We start from the raw sequence: 25,701 nt of genomic DNA on the forward strand, positions 1-25,701 counted from the left end.
CTTCCCCAGAGCAAGGAGCCCAATTTAGGGCTCAATCCCAGAATTTTGGGATTATGACCTGATCTGAAGGCAGACACTTACTGACTGAGCCACCCAGGTGCCCTGTAATAGCATTTTTAAATTAAAAAGATGCAGTCTTCACTCTAAAACTGAAAAATACATAAAAGCACAAGTATTGGGGCACCTGGGTGGCTCAGTGGGTTAAAGCCTCTGCCTTCAGCTCAGGTCATAATCCCAGGGTCCTAGGATTGAGCCCCGCATCGGGCTCTCTGCTCAGCTGGGAGCCTGCTTCCCCCTCTCTCTGTGCCTGCCTCTCTGCCTACTTGTGATCTCTGTCTGTCGAATAAATAAATAAAATCTTAAATAAAAAAGCACAAGTATTAAATATATTAAATATGTGTATTTTTCTATGTCTATAAAACTATATTCATACCTTCTTTTTAAAAAAAATGACTGGGGGACATATTGCACCCATTTTTGTTATGTTTTTTCACTTGACAATGTATTGTGAATATTTATACATATTATGATTTATAAATGGATAAATGGAATTATGTTATTATTTTTTTTTAAAGATTTTTATTTATTTGATAGACAGAGATCACAAGTAGGCAGAGAGGCAGGCAGAGAGAGAGGAGGAAGCAGGCTCTTCACTGAGCAAAAAGCCCGATGCGGGGCTTGATCCCAGCACCCTGGGATCATGATAAATCACTGCTGAAGGCAGAGGCTTCAACCCACGGAGCCACCCAGGTGCCCCGAATTATGTTATTTTTAAAAATACTTTTATTAACATTGGGGTACAGATGTCCCTTCTTTTCACTACATCTGTATCGCCAAACTATGGAGAAAACCAAGATGCCCTTCAACAGACAAATGGATAAGGAAGATCTGGTCCAGATACACGATGGAGTATTATGCCTCCATCAGAAAGGATGAATACCCAACTTTTGTAGCAACATGGACGGGACTGGAAGAGATTATGCTGAGTGAAATAAGTCAAGCAGAGAGAGTCAATTATCATATGGTTTCACTTATTTGTGGAGCATAACAAAGAACATGGAGGACATAGGGAGATGGAGAGGAGAAGGGAGTTGAGGGAAATTGGAAGGGGAGGTGAACCATGAGAGACTAGGGACTTGATCCTAGGATGCTGGGATCATGACCTGAGCTGAAGGCAGCTGCTTAACCAACTGAGCCACCCAGGAGTCCCTATCTCTCAAAATTTCAAAGAATGAAAAACATATACAAGGGTAAACACAATGAAGGGAAAGAATATGACTATAAAGATGAAAATTTAAAAAAATATATTTGTAAAAAAGGAGTTGCTAAGATAAGTTGGTTGGGAGAATAAAAGAAAAGAAAATTGAGAGAATTTGCTCAGGCTGGTGACTGGAACAAAGCCCTGTGTAGATTTAGGGTGCATTTTGATCTATTAGAAGAAGTTGTCCCCAAAATTTTTTTAGAAGAAAAAACCCTATGTGTATACAAAAAATAAAGTTAGATACAATGAAGGATAAAATATGACTATAATAATGAAATTTCAAAAAATATGTTTTTTTTAATGAAAGGTATTGTTAAGATAAACTAGTTAAAAAACATTAAGAGAGGAAAGGGTAAAAGTTAAAAAATGTTTTGCAGAAGAAAAAAATAAAATTAAAAGCAATTTAAGTAACTTTGCAAGACTTAAGAATCATGGGGAGAAAGCCATGAATTCCATGCTTTGCTTTCTCCTCCTCTGGAATTCTGCTGTTCTCCTTGGTAAGTGAACTTGGTCATGGCTGGATTTCTTGCTGATCTGGGGGAGGGGCCTATTGTAGTGATTCTCAAGTGTCTTTGCCCGAGGTGGAATAGCACAACCCTTACCAGGGGCCAAGCTAAGTAATCTGCTCGGGTTCACTTTTGGGATCCCTGAACGCTTTTCATAGAGTTCTGGAGGACAGGAATGAAAATGTCAGCCTCCCAGTCTCTAGCTTGAGGAGCCGAGAGCTTGGGGCCCCACTCCTCAGTGTGCCCTCAGAGAAAAGTGCTCAATCAGCCCCATCTCCCTGGCCTTCCAGTGCACTCTGAGCTCACCCAGCCTGTGACCAAGCGTCTCTGTCTCTGGCACACAGCCCTGCCTTGAGTCTCTGAACCCCACAGATCCCTGCACTCTTCCAGGGGTGTCTCCCCGGATCTTGTGGGCTCCAAACTCACAGAGCAGTGGCCTGTGCCACAGATCACGATTTAAGGTAACCCCGAGTTGAGAGCTCACTCCTGGGCTCCGTCTCTGTAGCCAGCTTCCCCGCTCTAATACCCGTGAGCTCTGTGACACTCAGACAGCCCTGATCCTTCTGTGACCCCACAGGACCTGAGGCCACGCTGTCCCCACGTGGGCTTCAGCCTGGCTTAGCCTCTGGAGCGATGTCCCTCAGTGGAGCAGACTTTCAAAAGTTCTGATTTTGTGTTCCATTGCTCCACAGCTTGCCGGGAGCTGGCCCCTCCCCCTGCGGTCTATCTTCCCTCACTTTGGATTCACTTCTCCTCCAGTCCTACCTTTCAGAAAGTGGTCAATTTTCTGCTTCTAGAATTGCAGGTCTTCTTCTCTTTAATCTCCTGTTGGATTTGTAGGTGTTTGCAATGGTTTGATAAGCTATCTAGCTGATCTCCTGCTATCTGATGTCGTCTCAGCCTGCTACTTCTCCACCATCTTGACTCCTCCCCTAAAATTTATTTTAATTTAAAATTTTTTATTTTTTATAAAATATAATAATTTTAATAAATATAAATAATAAATAAATATAATAATTTTTATATATTTTTTATTTTTTAAATTTTTAAAATTCAATTTAATTTTTATTTTCAGTGTTCCAAGATTCATTGTTTATGTGCCACACCCAGTGCTCCATGTAATACGTATCCTCCTTAATACCCACCACTAGGCTCACCCAACTCCAAACTCCCTGACCTTCAAAACCCTGAATTTGTTTCTCAGAATCCACAGTCTCTCATGGTTTGTCTCTCCCTCCAATTTCCCCCAACTCACTTCTCCTTTCCATCTTCCAATGTCCTCCGTGTTATTCCTTATGCTCCACAAGTAAATGAAACCATATTACATTGACTTTGTCTGCTTGACTTATTTCACTCAGTGTAATCTCTTCCAGTCCTGTCCAGTTTGATTAAAAAAAGTTTGGTGTTTGGGGCACCTGGGTGGTTCAGTGGATTAAAGCCTCTGCCTTTGGCTTAGGTCATGGTCCCAGGGTCCTGGGATCGAGCCCCGCATCAGTCTCTCTGCTTGGCAGGGAGCTTGCTTCACCCCTACTTGTGATCTCTCTCTGTCAAATAAAGAAATAAAAAAATCTTAAAAAAAAAAAAAGTTCAGTGTTCATTCCTTTTTGATGGAGGCATAACACTCCATTGTATATATGGATCATATCTTCTTTATCCATCTGTTGAAGGGCATCTTGGCCCTTTCCACAGTTTGGCGACTGTGGCCATTGTTGCTATGAACATTGGGGTACAGATGGCTGCTCTTTTCACTACATCTGTATCTTTGGGGTAAATACCCAGTAGTGCAATTGTAGTGCAATTGTAGGTTCATAGGGTAGCTCTACTTTTAATTTCTTAAGGAATCTCCACACTGTTTTCCAAACTTGCATTCCCACCAAGAGTGTAAGAGGGTTCCCCTTTCTCCACATCCTCTCCAACACTTGTTATTTACTGCCTTGTTGATTTTGGCCATTCTAACTGGTATAAGGTGGTATCTCAATGTGGTTTTGATTTGAATCTCCCTGATGGCTAATGATGATGAACATTTTTTCATGTGTTTGGTTAACCATTTGTTTGTCATCTTTGGAGCAGTATCTGTTCATGTCTTCTGCCCATTTTTTGTTGTGATTATCTGTTTTGTGTGTGTTGAGTTTGAAGAGTTCTTTATAGATCTTGGATATCAGCCCTGTGTCTGTAGTGTCATTTGCGAATATCTTCTCCCATTCCATGGGTTTCCTCTTTGTTTTGTTGACTGTTTCCTTTGCTGTGCAGAATCTTTTGATCTTGATGAAGTCCTGAAAGTTCATTTTTCACTTTTGTTTCCTTTGCCTTTGGAGACATGTCTTGAAAGAAGTTGCTGTGGCTGATGTCGAAGAGGTTATTCCCTATGTTCTCCTCTAGGATTTTGATAGATTCCTGCTTCGCATTGAGGTCTTTTATCCATTTTGAGTTTTCTTTGTGTGTTGTGTAAAAGAACGGTTGAGTTTCATTCTTCTATACATAGCTGTCCAGTTTTCCCAGCACCATTTATTGAAGAGACTGTCTTTTTTCCACTGTGTGTTTTCTCTGCTTTGTCGAAGATTATTTGACCATCGACTTGTGGGTCTATATCTGGGCTCCCCACTCTGTTCCACTGGTCTATGTGTCTGTTTTTGTGCCAGTACCATACTATCTTGGTGATCACAGCTTTGTAGTAAAGCTTGAAATCAGGCGACATGATGTCCCCAGTTTTGTTTTTCTTTTTCAATATTTCCTTAGAAATTTGGAGTCTCTTTTGGTTCCATACAAATTTTAGAATTGTTTGTTCCAGCTCTTTGAAAAATGCCAGTGGAATTTTGATTGGGATGGCATTGAAAGTATAGATTGCTCTAGGCAGTAGAGACATTTTAACAATGTTTATTCTTCCTATCTATGAACATAGAATGCTCCTCCATCTTTTTGTGTCTTCTTCAATTTCTTTCATATGAGTGTTCTGTAGTTCCTCAAGTACAGATCCTTTACCTCTTTGGTTAGGTTTATTCCTGGGTATCTTATGGTTCTTGGTGCTATAGTAAATGGAATCAATTCTTTAATTTTCCTTTCTATATTTTCATTGTTAGTATATAAGAAAGCAGCTGATTTCTGTACATTGATTTTGTATCCTGCCACGTTACTGAATTGCTGTATGAGTTCTAGTAGTTTGGGGGTGGAGTCTTTTGGGTTTTCCATATAAAGTATCATGTCATCTGTGAAGAGAAGAGTTTGACTTCTTCTTTGCCAATTTGAATATCTTTTATTTCTTTTTGTTTTCTGATTGCTCTTGTAATCACTTCTAATACTATGGTGAACAACAGTGGTGAGTGTGGACATCCTTATTGTGTTTCTGATCTCAAAGGGAAGACTGTCAGCTTTTTCCCATTAAGGATGATATTCGCTGTGGGTTTTTCATAGATAGATTTTATGATGTTGAAGAATGTTCCCTTTATCCCTCTACTTTAACGGGTTTTAATCAGGAACGGATGCTGTAACTTGTCAAATGCTTTTTCTGCATCAATTGAGAGGACTATGTGTTTCTTCTCTTTTCTCTTATTGATTTGTTCTATCACATTGATTGATTTGCATACGTTGAACCACCCTTGCATTCCAGGGATAATCCTACATGGTCATGGTGGATAATTTTTTTAATGTACTGTTGGATCCTATTAGCTAGGATCTTTTGTTGAGACTCTTGGCATCCACATTCATCAGGGATATTGGTCTGAAATTCTCCTTTTTGGTGGGTTTTTGCCTGGTTTGGGGATCAGGGTAATGCTGGCTTCATAGAAAGAGTGTGGAATTTCTCCTTGTGTTTCTATTTTTTGAAGCAGTTTCGGGAGAATAGGTATTATTTATTCTTTGAATGTTTGGTAGAATTCCCCAGGGAATCTGTCAGGTCCTGGGCTCTTATTTTTTGGGAGGTTTTTGATCACTACTTCAATCTCATCACTAGATATTGGTCTGTTCAGGTCGTCAATTTCTTCCTGATTCAGTTTTGGAAGTTTCCAGGTTTCCAGGAATACATCCATTTTGTGTACATTGCTTAATTTATTGGCATATAGCTGTTGATAATAATTTCTGATGATTTTTTCTATTTTCTTGGTGTTAGTCATGATCTCTCCCTTTTCATTCATAATTTTATTAATTTGGGTCCTCTCTCTATTATTTTGGATTATTATGGCCAGTGGTTTATCAATCTTATTGATTCTTTCAAAAAACCAGTTTCTAGTTTCGTTGATGTGTTCTACTGTATCTCTAGTTTCTATCTCATTGATCTCTGCTCTCATTTTCATTATTTGCCTTCTTGTGCATGGGGTTGGCTTAATTTGTTGTTGATTTTCCAGTTCTTTAAGATATAAAGAGAGCTGGTGTATTCTAGATTTTTCAATTTTTTGAGTGAGGCTTGGATGGCTATATATTTCCCCCTGAGGACCACCTTTGCAGTAACCCATAGTTTTTGGACTGATGTGTCTTCATTCTTATTGGTTTCCACGAATTGTTTAAGTTCTTCTTTGATTTCCTGGTTGATCCAAACATTCTTAAGCAGGGTGGTCTTTAGCTTCCAAGTGTTTGAATACCTTCCCAACTTTTTCTCATGGTTGAGTTCCAGTTTCAAAGCATTGTGGTCTGAGAATATGCAGGGAATAATCTCAATCTTTTGGTATCAGTTGAGCCCTGATTTGTGACCCAGTATGTGGTCTATTCTGGAGAAAGTTCCATGTGTGCTCAAGAAGAATGAGTATTCTGTTGTTTTAGGGTAGAATGTTCTGTATATGTCTATGAGGTCCATCTGGTCCAATGTGTCATTCAATGGTCTTGTTTCTTTATTGGTTTTCTGCTTGGATGATCTGTCTATTACTGAGACTGGCATGTTAAGATCCCCTACTATTAATGTATTCATATCAATATGACTCTTTATCTTGATTAACAGTTGTCTTATCTAGTTGGCTGCCTCCGTATTGGGGGCATAAACATTTACAGTTGTTAGATCTTCTTGGTGGATAGACTCTTTAAGAATGATGTAGTGTCCTTCTTTATCTATGACTACAGTCTTTAGTTTAAAATCTAACTTATCTGATATGAGAATCGCTACCCTAGCTTTCTTTTGAGGCCCATTGGCATGAAAGATACTTCTCTAGCCCTTCACTTTAAGTCTGGTTGTATCTTTAGGTTCCAAATGGTCTCTTGTAGACAGCATATGGATGGGTCCTGTTGCTTTATCCAATCTGTGAGCCTGTGCCATTTTATGGGAGCATTTAGACGGTTCATATTGAAAGTGATTATTGAAAGATCTGTTTTTATTGACGTCATGTTGCCTGTGAAGTCCTTGTTTCTATAGATTGTCTCTGTAAATTTCTGGTCTATGTCACTCTTGGGTTCTTTCTTCTTTTATAGAACCCCCTTTAATATTTCTTGCAGTGCCAGCTTGGTGGTCAAATACTCTTTTCAACCTTGCCCATCTTGGAAACTCTTTATCTCTCCATCCACTTTGAATGTCAACCTTGCTGGATAAAGTATTCTTGGCTCCATATTCTTCTCATTTAGTGCCCTGAATATGTCTTGCCAGCCCTTTCTGGCTTGCCAGGTTTCTGTGGGCAGATCTGATGTTATTCTGATGGTCCTTCCTCTGTACATAGGGTGTCTCTTCCCCATTGCTGCCCTCAGAAGCTCTTGTCTAAAATTATGATTCGTCAGTCTCACAATCAAGTGCCTTGAGGTCTTTCGAGATTCATTGATCTTGGGATGTGTTCTTCCTGCCTCTAGGACATAAATGCTGGTTCCAGTCCCCAGATTGGGAAATTTTTCATCCATAATTTGTTCAACTATATCTTCTAGTTTTCTTTCTCCACCCCCTCAGGGATCTGAATAATTCTGATGTTGGAACATTTCTTGGCTTCATTTATTTCCCTAATTCTATTCTCATGGCTATTAAGCTATTTCTTCCATGCCTCCTCCTGATCCTTTTTCTCTATCAGTTTGTCCTCTAGATCACTAATTCTATCTTCTGCATCACTTACCCTAGCTGTTAGAGAACTTAGATTAGATTGGATCTCATTGTTAACATTTTTAACTTCTTTCCAGGTGGCTTTCACTTCTGCCCTTAGAGATTCTATGTTGTCACTAATGGTTTTCTCCAACCTAGCCATTGCCTGGATAATTGTTACACTGAATTCCCTTTCCGACATACTGTTTATGTCTGTATCCAATAGTTTTTTTTTTTAATTTTTTAAAAAAGATTTTACTTTATTTATTTGACAGAGAGAGAGAGATCACAAATAGGAAGAGAGGCAGTCAGAGAGAGAGGAGGAAGCAGGCTCCCTGCGGAGCAGAGAGCCCAATGCGGGGCTTGATCCCAGGACCCTGAGATCATGACCCGAGCCGAAAGCAGCGGCTTAATCTACTGAGCCACCCAGGCGCCCCGTCTGTATCCAATAGTTTTGATGGAGAGGGTACAGTCTCTGAATTTTTCCTCTGTTGGTGTTCCTCCTCTTAGTAATTTTGATGAGAGGTGTTTGAGGGGATGTATAGCTGAATATATCAACCATGTTCCAGGCGAGGTGCACCCCAGAAGGCTTCAGAGCAGTTGGAAGTCAGCACCAAAAATAAAAAAGAAAAAAGAGAGAGAGAGGAAAAAAAGAGAAGACCCAGCCAGAATGAGCCCCCAAATGTAAGATTTATAAGGTATATGAACAAAAATGGACAAACAAAAAGACCGACAAAAGTAAATGACAAGAAAAAAAAAAAGAATCCAGCCAAAATGAAACCCAAGGATAAGATTAATATAATACCAGGACAAAAAAAAAAAAAAATACACAGAAACACTGACAGACGAAAAAGATGGGAAGGTGGTTATAAATCCTTGACATGGGAGAGGAAGTTTATTTTGATTCTTCCTGGCTTATCTTGATATCTTTGTTAAAGGATTCAACTTTCCAGAGATAAAGGGAGATTAAAACTGGTTTTTATATAGGGGTAGTATTGATTAGGGAAAGAGGATTACCTTGAAGCTTATATCTATATGTATATTAAAAAAATAGAAAAGAAAAAGGAAAACACACGTATATGTATGAAAAAAGTTCAAGTTAAAAGGTTATTATGGAATATGTTGTATTAAACCTCTAGTTGTAATGGTAAGTAGGTTTAAAAAAATGAAAAAGAACAATAGTGAGAACGAATTAAAAATGAAAGTTTTATCTATGAAATATACAGGTTTTAGGGCAATACCGGGAGCTTAATATCTTCTTTTCCCCTGCAATTGGGGTTTTACGGTTTTGTGGGGACTCTGTGGTGGTTGTCCTCTTGTTCTTTTGGTTTGCTTTTTGGGGGAGGGGTCTGCTATGTTGTTTTTCATTCAGTCTTGCTTGGGTTGAGTCCTCCTGACCCCTATCAAAAGGCCAGGCACTGTGGAACCAGTTTTTCAGGCTTTTGTTCTCTGGAGGTTTTTGCTCTTTGGCAGCTTTTTGCGGCTTTTCAGAGGTTTAGTGGAAAGCAAACTGCACCCAGACCTCCAGCTCAGAGAGAAGCCTCGGTCTTCTCCCCTCCAGGTGGTCCAGAACACACAGACTCCCCCTCTGCAAACTCCGCTGAACTGTGCAACCTCCCACAGGCAGTGCATGCCCCCAGCCACCATCTCAGAGGTCACCTGAAGCACTCACTTGTCTCACCCCCTAGCGACTAAAACCATGAGTGACATTGGTCCAGGGAGCCCGCTTCCAGTGGCTGCCTTTGCCAGGACTGCTGTCTGGGCTCCAGACCTCACGGTTGCGCAGGTCACCCCCAAGGAATCCTGACCAGACCAGAGATTGCTCTGAGTTCCTTCAGGCACAGGCTAAGAGCATCCACACCCTCCACTGCTCCTAGAGACCGTTGGCTAGCACCCATGCAGAATTCTTTCAGGTGCAGGCAGGGAGTGTGGTTCAGACCCTATTAGGTACAGTGCTCACACAACACAACAGGCTGTAGCTCTAGAGAGCGCAAGCTGGTGCCCACACCAGACTCCCTCATGCGGGGGAGGGTGTGTGCCCAGCTGAGCGATGGTACAAGCAGTGCAAAGCCGGGGGCTCAAGGGACCAGGAACTGGAGGCTCCGCTACACTCTCTCTGGTACAAGTGGTCACTGGCGCTGGCCATCCTGGGTCCATGGGCTTAGGCCCATGTCCGTGATTGCCTGATTCCACCAGTTGCCCCTTAAGATCTTTTGCTCTTTTTGAGTGCTTTTAACAAGACTCCAAGTTAATGCTGGTCCCCAATCACAGGGCACTTTTGTATTGGGGTATTACTTTCTTATGGGTCACATCTGGTGGCTCCCTCCTCCTTCTGTTTATCCTCTGATATCAGTCTAGGCATTCCCACTCTGCTTTGCCTCTCCACTGGTGTCTTCTGCTCCCATAGAGATCCAGAAGTGTATAACCCTACATCTCAGGCTGATTTCATGGGTGTTCAGAGTGTTCTGGTAGATATTTAGCTCACATTATGGCACCGATTGAAACAGGGTCTCCTACTTCTCTGCCATCTTGCCTATTACCAATATTACCTTCAAAAAATGTTTTAATTTTTTAGATAAGCTCTATGCCTAATGTGGGGCTTGAACTCACAACCCTGAGACCAAGACCTACATGCTTTACTGAGAACCAGCCAGCCAGATGCCCCTGGCAACCTTTCCTAAAAAGGGTCATATGGTAAATATTTTAATCTTTGTAGGCCATATAGTTTCTGTGATTAGGTACAAAAATATAATATTATAGTGTGAAAGTAGCCTTGGACAATATGTAAACTAATGGGTGGCTGTGTTCCAATAAAACTTTATTTACAAAAATGGGTGGTGAGTCGAATTTGGTCCATCCACCACAGTTTGCTGACTTCTGCTCTAAATGATAGTCCATGGACCAAAAGATTTAATAATATCTTAAAGTCATCAAATGCACAGTTCTTAAATAAAATTAAATTTAATTCTACTTTCTCTATCAGCACTAAAAAGATAATTACTTATTTCATGGTATATTTACTTTTCATTTTTAAAATATGTACATTTTTAATACATAGTTGGGAGAATTCTTTTGGACATAGAAGGGACAGAGATGTGTGTGTGTAACTAAGTATGACTTTGTATTCTAATATTGTACAGATGCTTACAGGCTGTTAAGAGAGTCATCTGTTGTGCTCGCTTCGGCAGCACATATACTAAAAAATTAAAAAAAAAAGAGAGAGTCATCTGTTAATAAGTCCGATATGTTATAAATACAAAAACTGTTTACAGATGAGTTTGTTTTATATTAGTTAAACTTGGAAAGTACTGGGTCTCAAAACACTTTTTGTAATCAGTTGTTTATTTAGTTTTCTCTTGCAAGTATTACATTTCAGTGACAAACCATGGGAGACTGGACCTGCCCAGAACAATTTGATTTTTTGCATCTATGAAGCTTCTCAAGTCTCCTGTGGTTTAGTTGGCACATCTCAAATATAAAAGAATTTAAGTTTTGATCTAAGCTATTAAAATACATCATAGTTACATTCTTTTATAGCAACTACTCTGCACCATTTCAACCTAATAAATTCTTAAGTATATCTCATTCATACAACTTGGTCTACTGCTTTGCTCAGAGTAACTATTAACTCATATAGGCATGTAATGAAGAGAAACACAATATAGTACATAGTAAGGAGTGTACATATGGAGATTTTTCCCAGGAGAACAACCAGGAATTGAAAGTACTAAATTCCCTGAATTATCATCCCCTCCCTTTTCAAGCTACTCATGGGTCCTACGTATATTGCATCAAGATGTTGCCACTAATTCCATTTTAGACTAATATCAAGATAATGTCCTGGCCATTTATGTTATTTCCATGTAATGGTGCAAAGTTCTCTCTGCCATGCTATTAGGAAATATAATTATCAAGCTAGTTTTCTGTAATTCACTGAGATTACCATACTGAACATTCTTTTTCTTTTAATGTCCCTTTGTGGCACAAGAAGTTTCTGCAGTGACTTGGTGAATTAGTCATGGTGCTACATTTGGAATCTTTATAATGCAACCAGGAAAGGTCAGGATGCTTGCTTTCCACAGCAAGATTATTCACTCATTAAAAATTAAAATACATTGTTCATTTCAGGTGGTGGGCTGGATGTTATTATTACCCATATGTCCAATTCAGCAGTACAGAACTAAAACAGCCTTGCTGGGTAACATTTCTGAGGTCATCTGTGTTGGACTCTTTCATACTTTCACTACTACTAACTCCTCATTCCTAATTTGTTAGCATCAAATGTATTGAAAACTTACAGATATCAATATGCAAAGATAATGAAAATACTTAGATTTGTGCTAGAGAAGGAAAGAAGTTTTTTCATTTGATTTTCCTTTTATTCAATAAACATTTACTCAACATTAGCTATATACTAAGAATAGTGTGGGCCCTGGGCTTGTGAACATGAATAAAACATAGTCACTTTCCCTGAGAAGGTCATAATGTAGTATGGAATAGACATATGAACAAACAGTTACAATATTATGAGATATTCATAATAAAAGTACAAACAAAGTGTTGTGAGAAGACTGAAGGAAAAATTGAAGAGTGGCTGGGAGAACATTTCCTCACTTAATGCATGCTGTATGATAATGAGACAATAATGAATGGAACAATATATTTTAAATGCTGGAAATGAGCATCTGGAAAATGAAAATAAAATAAAAACACCATTTTCAATAACCTTAAAGAAAGGTGTGAAAGAACTATACAGAGAAAATATGTAGCAAATGTAAAATATCTTTCTTTGTAATTTGTTAATTTCTTTCAAATAGAATTGCTTATTTAAAGCAAAAATAATAGCAATCTGTTATGGGGTTTATAAAATATGTATAAATGAAATCTATGACAACAATTGTTCAAGGGTCCGGAGGAGAAAATTGAAATATACTATTATAAGTTTCTTAAACTATACATGAAATAGAATAATATTATTTGAAGCTAGATGACTTAAAAATGCAGGTTGTAAACTCTAGACCACCTACTTAAAAAAGTATAACTAGTAAGCTTTTATTTATTTATTTTTAAAGACTTTATTTATTTATTTGACAGACAGAGATCACAAGTAGGCAGAGAGGCAGGCAGAGAGAGAGAGAGGGGGGTGTGGAGCTCAATCCTGGGACCCTGAGATCATGACCTGAGCCAAAGGTAGAGCTTAACCCACTGAGCCACCCACGTGCCCCACTAGTAAGCTTTTAGACAAAATAAAATGGACAACAAAAAGATAATTCTTCCCAAAAAAGACTAAGAAGGAGGAAAACTAGAATAAAAAATACAGGGGTAAAATACTAAACAAGTAGTAGAGTGGTAGGCTTGATCTCAGCAATATCCATATTTACTTTAAATGTGAATGGACCAAATACATCTATTAAAAGACAAAGATTATCACATCTCCTCATTTCTATTCAACATTGTACTGGAGTAAGCAATTACTAAGTAATTGAAGTAAGCAAGGAAAAACAGATTAGAGAGGAAAAAGGAAAAACTATCTTCACTTGCAGACTTTTTGTGTATAAGGAAAATCCTAAACAATCTATAAAATATTTACTGGATTTAATAAATGAATTCAGCAGTGTGATAGAATGCAAGGTCAATTACAAAAATTAACATTATTTTAAAAAATAAGCATTTAGGAAATGGAAATTAAAAATATATCATTTACATTAACATAAAAATATAAATGCTAAAGAATAAACTTAAAGAGAAACATACAAGGTTTATACACTGCAAACTATAAAACATTCTTGAGATAAATTAGAACTAAAATAAATGGGAAAAATATAATAATTATGAATAAAAACACCTAATATTGTTAAGATATCTTCTCAATCAAATTCCAGAAAGTTTAAAAAAAATTTTTTTTTGAAATGTCAGGCTGATTTTAAATTCATGTGGAAAGGGAAAGACCTAGAAGGGTCTCCCAAATAAAAAGAAGAAAAAAATTTGGAGGACTTACCTAACTTGGAGAACTTATAAAGCTCAGTTAACAAGATGGAATGATATTGGAGTATTATATAACAGAGAGTCTAGAAGAACAAAAGTTCCAGAATTTCTCAATTCAGTAGTTTAATGTTATCATCAAGCACAGTTTCTTCTATCTTCCTGCTTTATCCCTTGGCATTCCTCTTCAAGATCATTTCCTGTTAATGGCTATTATGAATGTTTTGGTTCCAGGCATTCGTGCCTACAAAGCAATGCTCAGCAAAAGAATAAACAACCACTAGTTCTTTGTGTCACTTGAATTTTTTTCTATTATAAAATATTTGACATATCAAATAGTATTTCATATACGTAGGCTTTAAAAAATAATAATGAGGCAAACATGCAAATTGAAGAAGTAGACATGAATCCTTGAACTTTATAACTCACATTAATAGCAGTAGATACACTATCAACATTCATTTTAATTTTTCAGGCCCCAGCCCCACAGGATAATTCAAACAAAGTCAGGTGACTACAGCATATACAGTGGGTTACATTATAGAAGAGGAACTCGAAGCATAAGGAACCCAAATCTTTATAATTGGCAGTTAGCTGTGGCTTGCCCCAGAGGAACACCGTATCTTTATTATAGAGGAGAGTAATCAGACCTGCCCTTTTCTCCATAGGAAGATACTATCTATCTCTTCCAAGACTGTTTGCTATATAATCATCCTTGAGAAGATAGGCTGGAATAAAAACAGTCAATGCTTCTGTTTTCAAGACATGCAGAAATGTGAAAGACCTAATTAAAGAATTGTCTTTCAACAGAGGTGTGTTTCCTCTCCACTCTCTGCCCCACATATTTATGATGCATGTTTCAGCATAATTTAATGCATAGTTTCTTCTTTCCCCAAACATCTGAAATGCAGACTTTAACATAATTGGGCTTCCATGTATGTATGTGTCTATTTTTGGTTCTTTACTGATTTATAAGCCTATCTTTGCATCATAAGTTTACTTTAGCTCTCTACTTTTTTAATCTCCACAAACATCTACTTTGTTCTTCTTCGGGAATGTCTTGTATGTTCTTGACCTTTCATTCTTTTTTAAATTTAAAAAATCTGCCATATTCCTATATATTTTTTCTTGCAGTGCAGATCTTCCTTCTGGAATTGTATTGCTAACTCTCCTATAGTTTGTTTAAAACTTCCTCTATTGAACAAACTGAGAGTTGCTGGAGGGAGGTAGATGGGGGGGATGGGCTAGCTGGGTGTTGGGCATTAAGGAGAGCACTTGTTGGGATGAGCACTGTGTTATATGTAAGTGATGAATCACTAAATTCTACTCCTGAAACCAATACTACACTAGATGTTAACTAACTTGATTTTAAATAATAATAATAATAAAAGCTGCAACCACTGTGACTATACCTCATCAAATAAAACAAACAAAGAATCTTCCTCTACTAAGCTCAGTGTGGGTGTCTTCAATGTGACTTCCCACCATAGACAGGTACTAAGCTTTGTTTCCTGAACTCTACATGCTACTCTTTAAAAGCTAAAGTTCTCATCTTCAGATACCAGTAGATCGCCTGGGGCCAAGTGGCAGCTTAACTCATTTACTTCTCTACATGAAATCTTTCACATTGTTTTCAACCTCTTAGAATTTTTCTTTTCTTCTTCTTTCTTTCTATCTTTTGGCAGTTCAGTTATGCATTAAAAATATATTTTGTATATTTCATCTAACTTTTTTAGGAGCTTACACTGAAAGTGGTTTTCAGGATACCTAATCATTCCTATTGTCAGACACAGAAGTCTTGTGTCAGTGGGGTTTTAAAATTGTTTAACTCACAGAATTGTGTCTTGCACACAATAAACATTCAGTAAAGTATGCCTAATTGAACTGAAAAAGATTTCAATTGGTTTTCTCTGATGCTGCTTCATCATACTCAAATGACTTAATACCTAATTTGGTATTACCATCATTACATGATTTTATTCTCTCCTTAAAAAAATATTGATTTTATCCTCTCCTTTGCAAAATTAAAAAATATTTTAAAAAATATGGAAAAAATAATATAATTTAAATCTTTGTTCTTAACTACCAAGTCTAAATTGATGTTTACTAGTGCCCATTCTTTCCAGTCCTGGTTTTATGATTGTATAACAAAACAATGTACATAATTTTGTATATTTAAAAATTTTATAATAATAATACAGTGATCTTCATACTCCTTTGGAACTTGCTTTTTCTCCACTCAACATCATGTCTGAAAAATTTATCTATGCTGATACATTAAGCTCTAACTCAATTACTCCACATCCTATATATAATTCTATTATCCATTATAGTTTATTTAAAAGTCCCTTTATTCTATGATAAAATCCTTACATATATGCTCTTGAGCATGTGTTTGGGATTATTAAAGTTAGATGCCTATAACGGAAAGTGCTATATAATAGGATGTTCTAAATTTTAACTTATTAAGTATATATCCAGTTCCTTACATCTAATCTTTATGATTGTGGTGGTATTAATCATAAAAATAAGATATTCTACCTTATTTTATCATTTAGTGTTTATGATTTATGAAAAGTACCTAGCACTAGTCAGGATACAGATTATGCTAAATGTATGTAATGCATGACACCTTGTGTTTAATTCAAATTGCATTAAAGTTTATACTATTAAATAATGAACAATTAGGTGATTTGGAAATTCATGCCCCCCTTTTTCTATAGGTATTTATGAGCCTCCATTTATTGTACTACTGCAGTGAACCAACCTTGGATGTGAAAATTGCCTTTTGTCAGGTGTGTGTTCCTTACAGGTAAAACAAGGTACAGTATATTCCCTTGTATTTCCATTTGCCATTTTAGCTTGCATATGTGCCACATCAAGTTAGTGTTTATGCAGCATTAAAAATAACTTGGGAATTAGAAGTGGATAGTTACATGTTTTTTTCTTTCTCAGTTCACTTAAGTGAGAATGAGAATGAAAATAATTCTTTTTAATGGTTATAAATTAATCACTGGGTAAAGTGATTTCTTACTAGATTTTATTTATACTTAATGACAGTAATGGCTTTTCTAATACTTGAAATATGGCTTGAATCATCAAAATAGTGAAAGTCTGTATTATTATTTATTATTTTTCATTGTAAGGACTGATAAGCCCTCTGTAGCAGATTTCCAGTGCCCACAGATAATAACATCCCAGGCATGCTCAGTTGGTTTTTGATGCCCGGTGCTAACCGATAGTTAGTAAAAGGGTAAACAACAAGAACAGCAAATAAAGGTATAGAAGGTAGTGTGCATGGAGCAGAAAAGAGTCTGCTCTCCTGTATTCATACATATTCTATTCTTAAGAAAGAGGCTACGTGGGGTATTTATTCCTACTCCAGGTATTTTTAGGGTAATCCTAACTCTAATCTGTTGTTATGGTATTAATTAATAGTGTTCCTTTTACTCTCAGGATTATTCTTTGGATAATAAATTATAGTAACTTTATTCATGATCCAAGCAAAAAGTAATTCAGTTTTTCTGTAATGATTTTCATTGTTATCCTCTCATTGAGCAGTGCTATAAACAGGGAGTGACATGCATCCTTTGAAACAAGGTCTAAAAAATAACTCTGCGCCTTCTATTACTTTAAAACAATCTTTTCTGTTTCTGAAAGTAATATGTGCTTATTACAGAAAATGTGAAAAAATATAAAGGGAAACAAACATTGGCAAATCTAGTCTCTCTTAGCCTAAGTAGAATCTCTATAGTCTAGTAAAATGTATTAGAGGCTATGAATAGGATTTACTGATCTGATCTGCCTCAACTCCCTGACCACTAAATGTCATAGTGCTGGAAGCCTCAGGCATTTAGATGATTTCTCTTCTGTAATAAGAATTCTGGAACTGGACAGCCTTGGTTAGAAACTCTAAGTCTATCACTTATTAGTCATTTACTATGACCTTGGGCAAGTTACTTAACCTCTCTGTGTTTTAGTTTCTAAATTTGTAAAAAGAGGAAAAAAAAAGTATCTACCTTCTAGGTTATGAGAATTAAATGAGTTAATACTTGCAGAGCAATGAGAACAGTGCTGGAATATGTTTATTAAATAGCTGAATAGATTTTAAATAAATTTACCTTCATTCTTCTGGTGCTCCAATAGAGTCCCTGTTTTAAGTATTATCAGTATCTTGACTACTTCCATAGTTTTCTCTTCAACCCAAATCTCTCCCAGAACTGGACCATGCCCAACTACTTGTTCTGTGTCTTTGCTTAGATGTTAATAGGCATAGCAAATTCTGTATACACCAAACCAAATTCCTGATCTTTCCTCCAAAATTACTCTGTTCGAATTCACTAAATGCTAAATTCACCTTTCCCAGTTGCTTAGAACAAAATCTTTGGAATCATCTTTGGGGCAGCACTTCACATTCAATTTGTCAGGAAATACTATTGTTTGTACATTCAAAACATATCTGAAATCTCACCATTTCCCAACATTCTCTCCACTACCACTTTGATCCTACCTACTTAACCTCTTGCCTGGATTATCACCAGAGTTTCCACATTTGCTCATTCCCAAATAGTTTAGTCTCAAACATCAAGAAGAATAATATTTTGAAAAGTATAAGTGAGATCATGTCACTCCTTGGCTATAACTGAAGCAAAACAGAAAAACCTTTCAATGTCTTCCATTTCACTTACAGTAAAACCCAAAATTCCTAAACTAAATACCCTAGCCTTTATGGCTTAGCCACCTAGAGGTCCCCTCCCTGAAGTGCTCTTCCTTTATTGTCCTCTTGGCCTACTCCTCCACCACTGTCAGGGCTTTGCTCAAATGGAATTTTTTAAGGGAATCTTTCTTGACTATCCTATTTAAAATTGCCCCTTCCAACCTACACTGCCTACCCAACTTCCCAGCCTTTCTTTTTTCTTTCCTTCCGTAACACTTTTTGGTAGCTGATATACCATATATGTGACTGGTATGTTCTTTCTCTCTCTCTACTCCAATGCATTTTTCACATGGGCAGGAGCCAACTCACACGGGCTCACAAGAGTTGATTGTGCACCTCTCTCCCCGACTGAAAAGTTCAGTGATGTGAGGTTGGTAGACGGAAGTCTGTTATTATAGGAGCGTGTATATTATGTAAATAAGCAATTACTATGATGTCTCCTCCCTCCAAATGTTGAACATTTGCCCAGCACATTGCTGGAATTTTGCATGTGGCATGTTGTGGACTTCCACTGGATGTTTACCTAACGAATCAATGAAGGTATATGTTTGGTTTAGGTAATCAGTTACACTTGTGACTGTGCTTTGGTTGAAAGGAGCAGGACTGAATTTCTGGGTAAACTCTCTGGGCCCTACCACTTGCAAGCAATGTGACTGTGTGCTATTTCATTAGCTGCCATGAGCCTATCCATTTACTGAGGGCATTAATACTTAAAAACAAACCACAACCAAACAAAAAAACTAATTCATGTTTTATATACCTCAAGTTTAAATCTGAACTTCAAAAATTATCAATAAAAAAGGTCTCAAAACTTATGCTATATTTTTTAATCCAGAGTCTTTTTGTAGGTTGAAGTTATTTTTTAAAATCAGTTCCCAACATTTGGGTACAGATGCAGAATGTCTATTTCTGATAAGTCTTCTTTGAAAGCAAAGGAAGAAAGAGAAGTGAAGCATGAAATTTATTAATAACTGAATTTTTTTTTTGCTTACTGTGAGCTTTGGTATCTAGATACATGCAAATTCAATAACTTAAAAAAATCTAAAAATATTACAGTAAGCAGAATGTTGCTGGACATGACTAAGAGCATTTTATATACTTTCCATGTAAAATTTTTATTTGATAATGTTTATTTATTTTCTCTTCTGTAGCTCTGTGCCTGATTTACTGTTCTAGCAATTTAGAGAAAAGAATGTATTCATTTTTAGAGGCAGAAATTTCGACTGCGGTTCACTTTCAAGCTATGTTTTTCAGAAACTTCTTATTTCATGAGACATCTCACACGTTCTTGGTATGCTATAGTGTTTACCCTGATCACCAGCAGAGTTAGGTTGCTCCCAGCTTCTTGCCAGACAGACAATGCACAAAGATATATGATCAAGTATACTCAGATTCCAACTCTCTTGAGTCTTAATCTGTGGCTTTTTATATTATTTCAGATTTCTAATTTTTTCAGTTCTTATCAAGAAGAAGTTATAGAAAATATAGAGAACAAACTTTCCCGGACAGTTTTTTATCAACAGGAAATATGTGTATTATTTGTAAAGGTGTTGACCTTATTTTTTAGTTGAATTATTTGAAGAACACAGGAGTCCTTGAATTTTTTACCTACTCCTATTAAATTTTTAAAAAATATTCCAGTAGGCAGCTTTTGCAGGCAAGAAGTCTCTCATTACATTCTGGGGAGAAATTTGTCTTTGTAACATTAGACAGTAAAAGAATAATCTTTAGTTTGGACTCATATGAATCCTTTACAAAAATAAAGACTGAAAGGGAATTGAAAAGTTCACACACTGGGGCGCCTGGGTGGCTCAGTGGGTTAAGCCTCTGCCTTCAGCTCAGGTCATGATCTCAGGGTCCTGGGATCGAGTCACACATCGGGCTTTCTGCGAGGCAGGGAGCCTGCTTCCTCCTCTCTCTCTGCCTGCCTCTCTGCCCACTTGTGATCTCTGTCTGTCAAATAAATAAAATCTTTTTTAAAAAAAAGAAAAGTGCACACACTCTCTGGGTCCCCTTGAGAAACAGGTGAGCTTCTTAGCTTTCTTTTCTCAATTGAACAGAGAATTGCATAGCTGTTTAATTTCACTTTCCCACATTGAAAAAAAATCTGTTTAAAGGGCTACGTTTGGAACTCTGTGGTACTGAACAGATGAGTCAAGATTTTAACCAAGGTATACATACACACAGAAATGCTTATTAGAAACCTCATGCATGTCCATGGGTGCATATAGCATTTATCACATCCTGACGTGCATTACCATTAGGTGTGAAGGTTGTGTTTTTCCCTCTCCATGGGGACTGACTGCCTCAGGGGCAGGACCAGGACATCCTCATCTTTGATTTCCAAGTCCAGAAATCAACCTTAATTCTGTTACTATGCAATAAATACCTTTTGACTAAAAGAAGGTAAATAAAAACTTATTAGAGAAACACTACTTCCCTAGTAGACATTTGTTCACTTGCTTTTCAAAATCAAGTCAATTTCTCAACATCTTAACATTTTATAAGTATACATTAATGGACTTAATTGTATTTTGGTTATTTTGCTATTATAAATCAGTATTAACCTGACAATTATCTAAACATTATTAACTTGTTGTCCTTTCTAAATGTTTATTGATGCTTGAATTGGTTATAAATCATTTAAAATGATTTCTTAATTTCTGATTATCACAGAGGGCTCAAATCAATGAATCAAGAATTATAAATATAACTAGAACTAGAAATAAAGAGACTGAGCCCATTGAGGTTCTTTTAGGTTATGAAACAGAAACTATTTCTGCCTCCTTACATTTTCTATGAAAGGAGATAGCTATGTGTTGACAGATTGATTCCAATTATGTATTCAATACATCTTTACTAAGTACCTATAATATAAAGCTGCATCTTGTAAAAACTAGGGATACAAAGAACACAGTGTCTAAAGCACGACAGAGAGTGGCTGAGCTTCTAATCTTGAAAACCTATTCCTCTTTGAGTTAAAGAATGCAGCAACAGCTATGTGTTAAACAATGAGTCAGAAAAAAAGCTAACCTCAATAGTTACCAAAGAAGAGTTTATTTTACCTCATTTAATTTTTTTTTACATTTTTTATAAAAATATAATGTATTTTTACCCCCAGGGGTATAGGTCTGTGAATCGCCAGGTTTACACACTTCACAGTACTCACCATAGCATATACCCTCCCCAATGTCCATAACCCCACTCCCCCTTTCCAAACCCCCCCTCCCCGCAGCAAACCCGAGTTTGTTTTGTGAGATTAAGAGTCACATATGGTTTGTCTCCCTCCCAATCCCATCTTGTTTCATGTATTCTTCTCCTACCCCCCAACCCCCCCATGTTGCATCTCCACATCCTCATATCAGGGAGATCATATGATAGTTGTCTTTCTCTGATTGACTTATTTCACTAAACATGATACCCTCTAGTTCCATCCATGTCATCGCAAATGGCAAGATTTCATTTCTTTTGATGGCTACATAGTATTCCATTGTGTATATATACCACCTCTTCTTTATCCATTCATCTGTTGATGGACCTCTAGGTTCTTTCCATAGTTTGGCTATTGTCGACATTGCTGCTATAAACATTCAGGTGCACGTGCCCCTTCGGATCACTACGTTTGTATCTTTAGGGTAAATACCCAGTAGTGCAATTGCTGGGTCATAGGGTAGTTCTATTTTCAACATTTTGAGGAACCTCCACGCTGTTTCCCAGAGTGGTTGCACCAGCTTGCATTCCCACCAACAGTGTAGGAGGGTTCCCCTTTCTCCGCATCCTCGCCAGCCTCTGTCATTTCCTGACTTGTTAGTTTTAGCCATTCTGACTGGTGTGAGGCGGTATCTCATTGTGGTTTTGATTTATATTTCCCTGATGCCGAGTGATGTGGAGCACTTTTTCATGTGTCTGTTGGCCATCTGGATGGCTTCTTTGCAGAAATGTCTGTTCATGTCTTCTGCCCATTTCTTGACTGGATTATTGCTTCTTTGGGTGTTGAGTTTGCTAAGTTTCTTATAGATTTTGGACACTAGCCCTTTATCTGATATGTCGTTTGCAAATATCTTCTCCCATTCTGTCAGTTGTCTTTTGGTTTTGTTAACTGTTTCCTTTGCTATGCAAAAGCTTTTGATCTTGATGAAATCCCAATAGTTCATTTTTGCCCTTGCTTCCCTTGCCTTTTGTGATGTTCCTAAGAAGATGTTGCTGCAGCTGAGGTCCAAGAGGTTGCTGCCTGTTTTCTCCTCAAGGATCTTGATGGATTCCTTTCTCACATTGAGGTCCTTCATCCATTTTGAGTCTGTTTTCATGTGTGGTGTAAGAAAATGGTCCAATTTCATTTTTTGCATGTGGCTGTCCAATTTTCCCAGCACCATTTATTAAAGAGGCTGTCTTTTTTCCATTGGACATTCTTTTCTGCATTTTTGAAGATTAGTTGACCATAGAGCTGAGGGTCTATTTCTGGGCTCTCTATTCTGTTCCATTGATCTATGTGTCTGTTTTTTGCCAGTACCATACTGTCTTAATGATGACAGCTTTGTAATAGAGCTTGAAGGCCGAAATTGTGATGCCACAACCTTTGGCTTTCTTTTTCAATATTCCTCTGGCTATTTGAGGTCTTTTCTGGTTCCATATAAGTTTGCAGATTTTTTTGTCCCATTTCTTTGAAAAAAATGGATTGTATTTTGATAGGGATTGCATTAAATGTGTAGATTGCTTTAGGTAGCATAGACATTTTCACAATATTTATTCTTCCAATCCAGGAGCATGGAACATTTTTCCATTTCTTTGTGTCTTCCTCAATTTCTTTCATGAGTACTTTATAATTTTCTGCATATAGATTCTTAGTCTCTTTGGTTAGGTTTATTCCTAGGTATCTTGTAGTGTTGGGAGCAATTGTAAATGGGATTGACTCCTTAATTTCTCTTTCTTCTGTCTTGTTGTTGGTGTACAGAAATGCAACTGATTTCTGTGCATTGATTTTATATCCTGACACTTTACTGAATTCCTGTACAAGTTCTAGCAGTTTTGGAGTGGGGTCTTTTGGGTTTTCCACATATACTGTCATATCATCTGTGAAGAGTGATAGTTTGACTTCTTCTTTGCCGATTTGGATGCCTTTAATTTCCTTTTGTTGTCTGATTGCTGAGGCTAGGCCTTCTTGTACTATGCTGAATAGCAGTGGTGATAATGGACATCCCTGCCATGTTCCTGACCTTAGCGGAAAAGCTTTCAGTTTTTCTCCATTAAGAATGATATTTGCGGTGGGTTTTTCATAGATGGCTTTGATAATATTGAGGTATGTGCCCTCTATCCCTACACTTTGAAGAGTTTTGATCAGGAAGGGATGCTGTACTTTGTCAAGTGCTTTTTCAGTATCTATTGAGAGTATCATATGGTTCTTGTTCTTTCTTTTATTAATGTGTTGTATCACATTGATTGATTTGTGAATGTTGAACCCACCTTGCAGCCCTGGAATAAATCCCACTTGGTCGTGGTGAATAATCCTTTTAATGTACTGTTGAATCCTATTGGCTAGTATTTTGGTGAGAATTTTTGCATCTGTGTTCATCAAGGATATTGGTCTTTGGTTCTCTTTTTTGATGGGATGCTTGTCTGTATTTGGGATCAAGGTGATGCTGGCCTCATAAAATGAGTTTGGAAGTTGTCCTTCCATTTCTATTTTTTGGAAGAGTTTCAGGAGAATAGGAATTATTTCTTCTTTAAATGTTTGGTAGAATTCCCCTGGGAAGCCGTCTGGCCCTGGGCTTTTGTTCGCTTGGAGATTTTTTTTTTTTTTCAGAGAGAGAGAGCGAGCGAGCACAGGCAGACAGAGTGGCAGAGGGAGAAGCAGGATCCCTGAGGAGCAAGGAGCCTGATGTGGGACTCAATCCCAGGACGCTGGGATCATGACCTGAGCCGAAGGCAGCTGCTTAACCAACTGAGCCACCCAAGCGTCCCGCTTGGAGATTTTTGATGACTGTTTCATTCTCCTTATTGGTTATGGGTCTCATCAGTTTTCTATTTCTTCCTAGTTCAGTTGTGGTAGTTTATATGTCTCTAGGAATGCATGCATTTCTTCCAGATTGTCAAATTTGTTGGCGTAGAGTTGCTCCTAGTATATTCTTCTAATTGTATTTCTTTGGTGTTAGTTGTGATCTCTCCTCTTTCATTCATGATTTTATTTATTTGGGTCCTTTCTCTTCTTTTTGATAAGTCTGGCCAGGGGTTTATCAATCTTATTAATTCTTTCAAAGAACCAGCTCCTAGTTTTGTTGATTTGTTCTATTGTTTTTTTGGTTTCTATTTCATTGATTTCTGCTCTGATCTTTATGATTTCTCTTCTCCTGCTGGGTTTAGGGTTTCTTTCTTGTTCTTTCTCCAGCTCCTTTAGGTGTAGGGTTAGGTTGTGTGCTTGAGACCTTTCTTGTTTCTTGAGAAAGGCTTGTACCGCTATATATTTTCCTCTCAGGACTGCCTTTGTTGTGTCCCACAGATTTTGGACCATTGTGTTTTCATTATCATTTGTTTCCATGAATTTTTTCAATTCTTTAATTTCCTGGTTGACCCATTCATTCTTTAGAAGGATGCTCTTTAGTGTCCATATATTTGGATTCTTTCCAAATTTCCTCTTGTGATTGAGTTCTAGCTTCAGAGCATTGTGGTCTGAAAATATGCAGGGAATGATCCCAATCTTTTGATACCGATTGAGACCTGATTTATGACCCAGGATGTGATCTATTCTGGAGAATGTTCCATGTGCACTAGAGAAGAATGTGTATTCTGTTGCATTGGGATGAAATGTTCTGAATATATCTGTGATGTCCATCTGGTCCAGTGTGTCATTTAAGGCCTTTATTTCCTTGTTGATCTTTTGCTTAGTTGATCTGTCCATTTCAGTGAGGGGAGTGTTAAAGTCCCATACTACTATTGTATTATTATTGATGTGTTTCTTTGATTTTGTTATTAATTGGTTTATATAGTTGGCTGCTCCCACGTTAGGGGCATAGAATTTTAAAATTGTTAGATCTTCTTGTTGGACAGACCCTTTGAGTATGATATAGTGTCCTTCCTCATCTCTTATTATAGTCTTTGGCTTCACTTCTAATTGATCTGATATAAGGATAGCCACCCCAGCTTTCTTCTGATGCCCATTAGCATGGTAAATTGTTTTCCACCCCCTCACTTTGAATCTGGAGGAGTCTTTGCGTCTAAAATGAGTTTCTTGTAAGCAACATATAGATGGGTTTTGTTTTTTTAT

At 37.3% G+C, this 25,701-nt stretch overlaps 1 protein-coding gene across 9 annotated transcripts in view; it reads left to right on the forward strand.

The window, feature by feature from the left end:
• The window catches only part of MAPK10 (mitogen-activated protein kinase 10), a 321,579-nt gene that overhangs the window by 129,299 nt on the left and 166,579 nt on the right, over positions 1-25,701 (forward strand). For 6 of the 9 annotated variants that reach the window (XM_045997787.1, XM_045997788.1, XM_045997786.1 and 3 more), the window contains one exon: positions 16,450-16,521. The exons of 2 other annotated variants lie outside the window; for them this stretch is intronic. In XM_045997787.1, the coding sequence (XP_045853743.1) occupies positions 16,456-16,521 (66 nt within the window). In that variant the 5' untranslated portion in view covers positions 16,450-16,455. Of the gene's footprint in view, positions 1-16,449; positions 16,549-25,701 lie in introns of all 9 variants that reach the window. One more of the 9 variants, XM_045997792.1, reaches the window with a different exon arrangement.

This window comes from Meles meles, chromosome 2 (assembly GCF_922984935.1).
Source record: "Meles meles chromosome 2, mMelMel3.1 paternal haplotype, whole genome shotgun sequence".
Classification (NCBI taxonomy): domain Eukaryota; kingdom Metazoa; phylum Chordata; class Mammalia; order Carnivora; family Mustelidae; genus Meles; species Meles meles.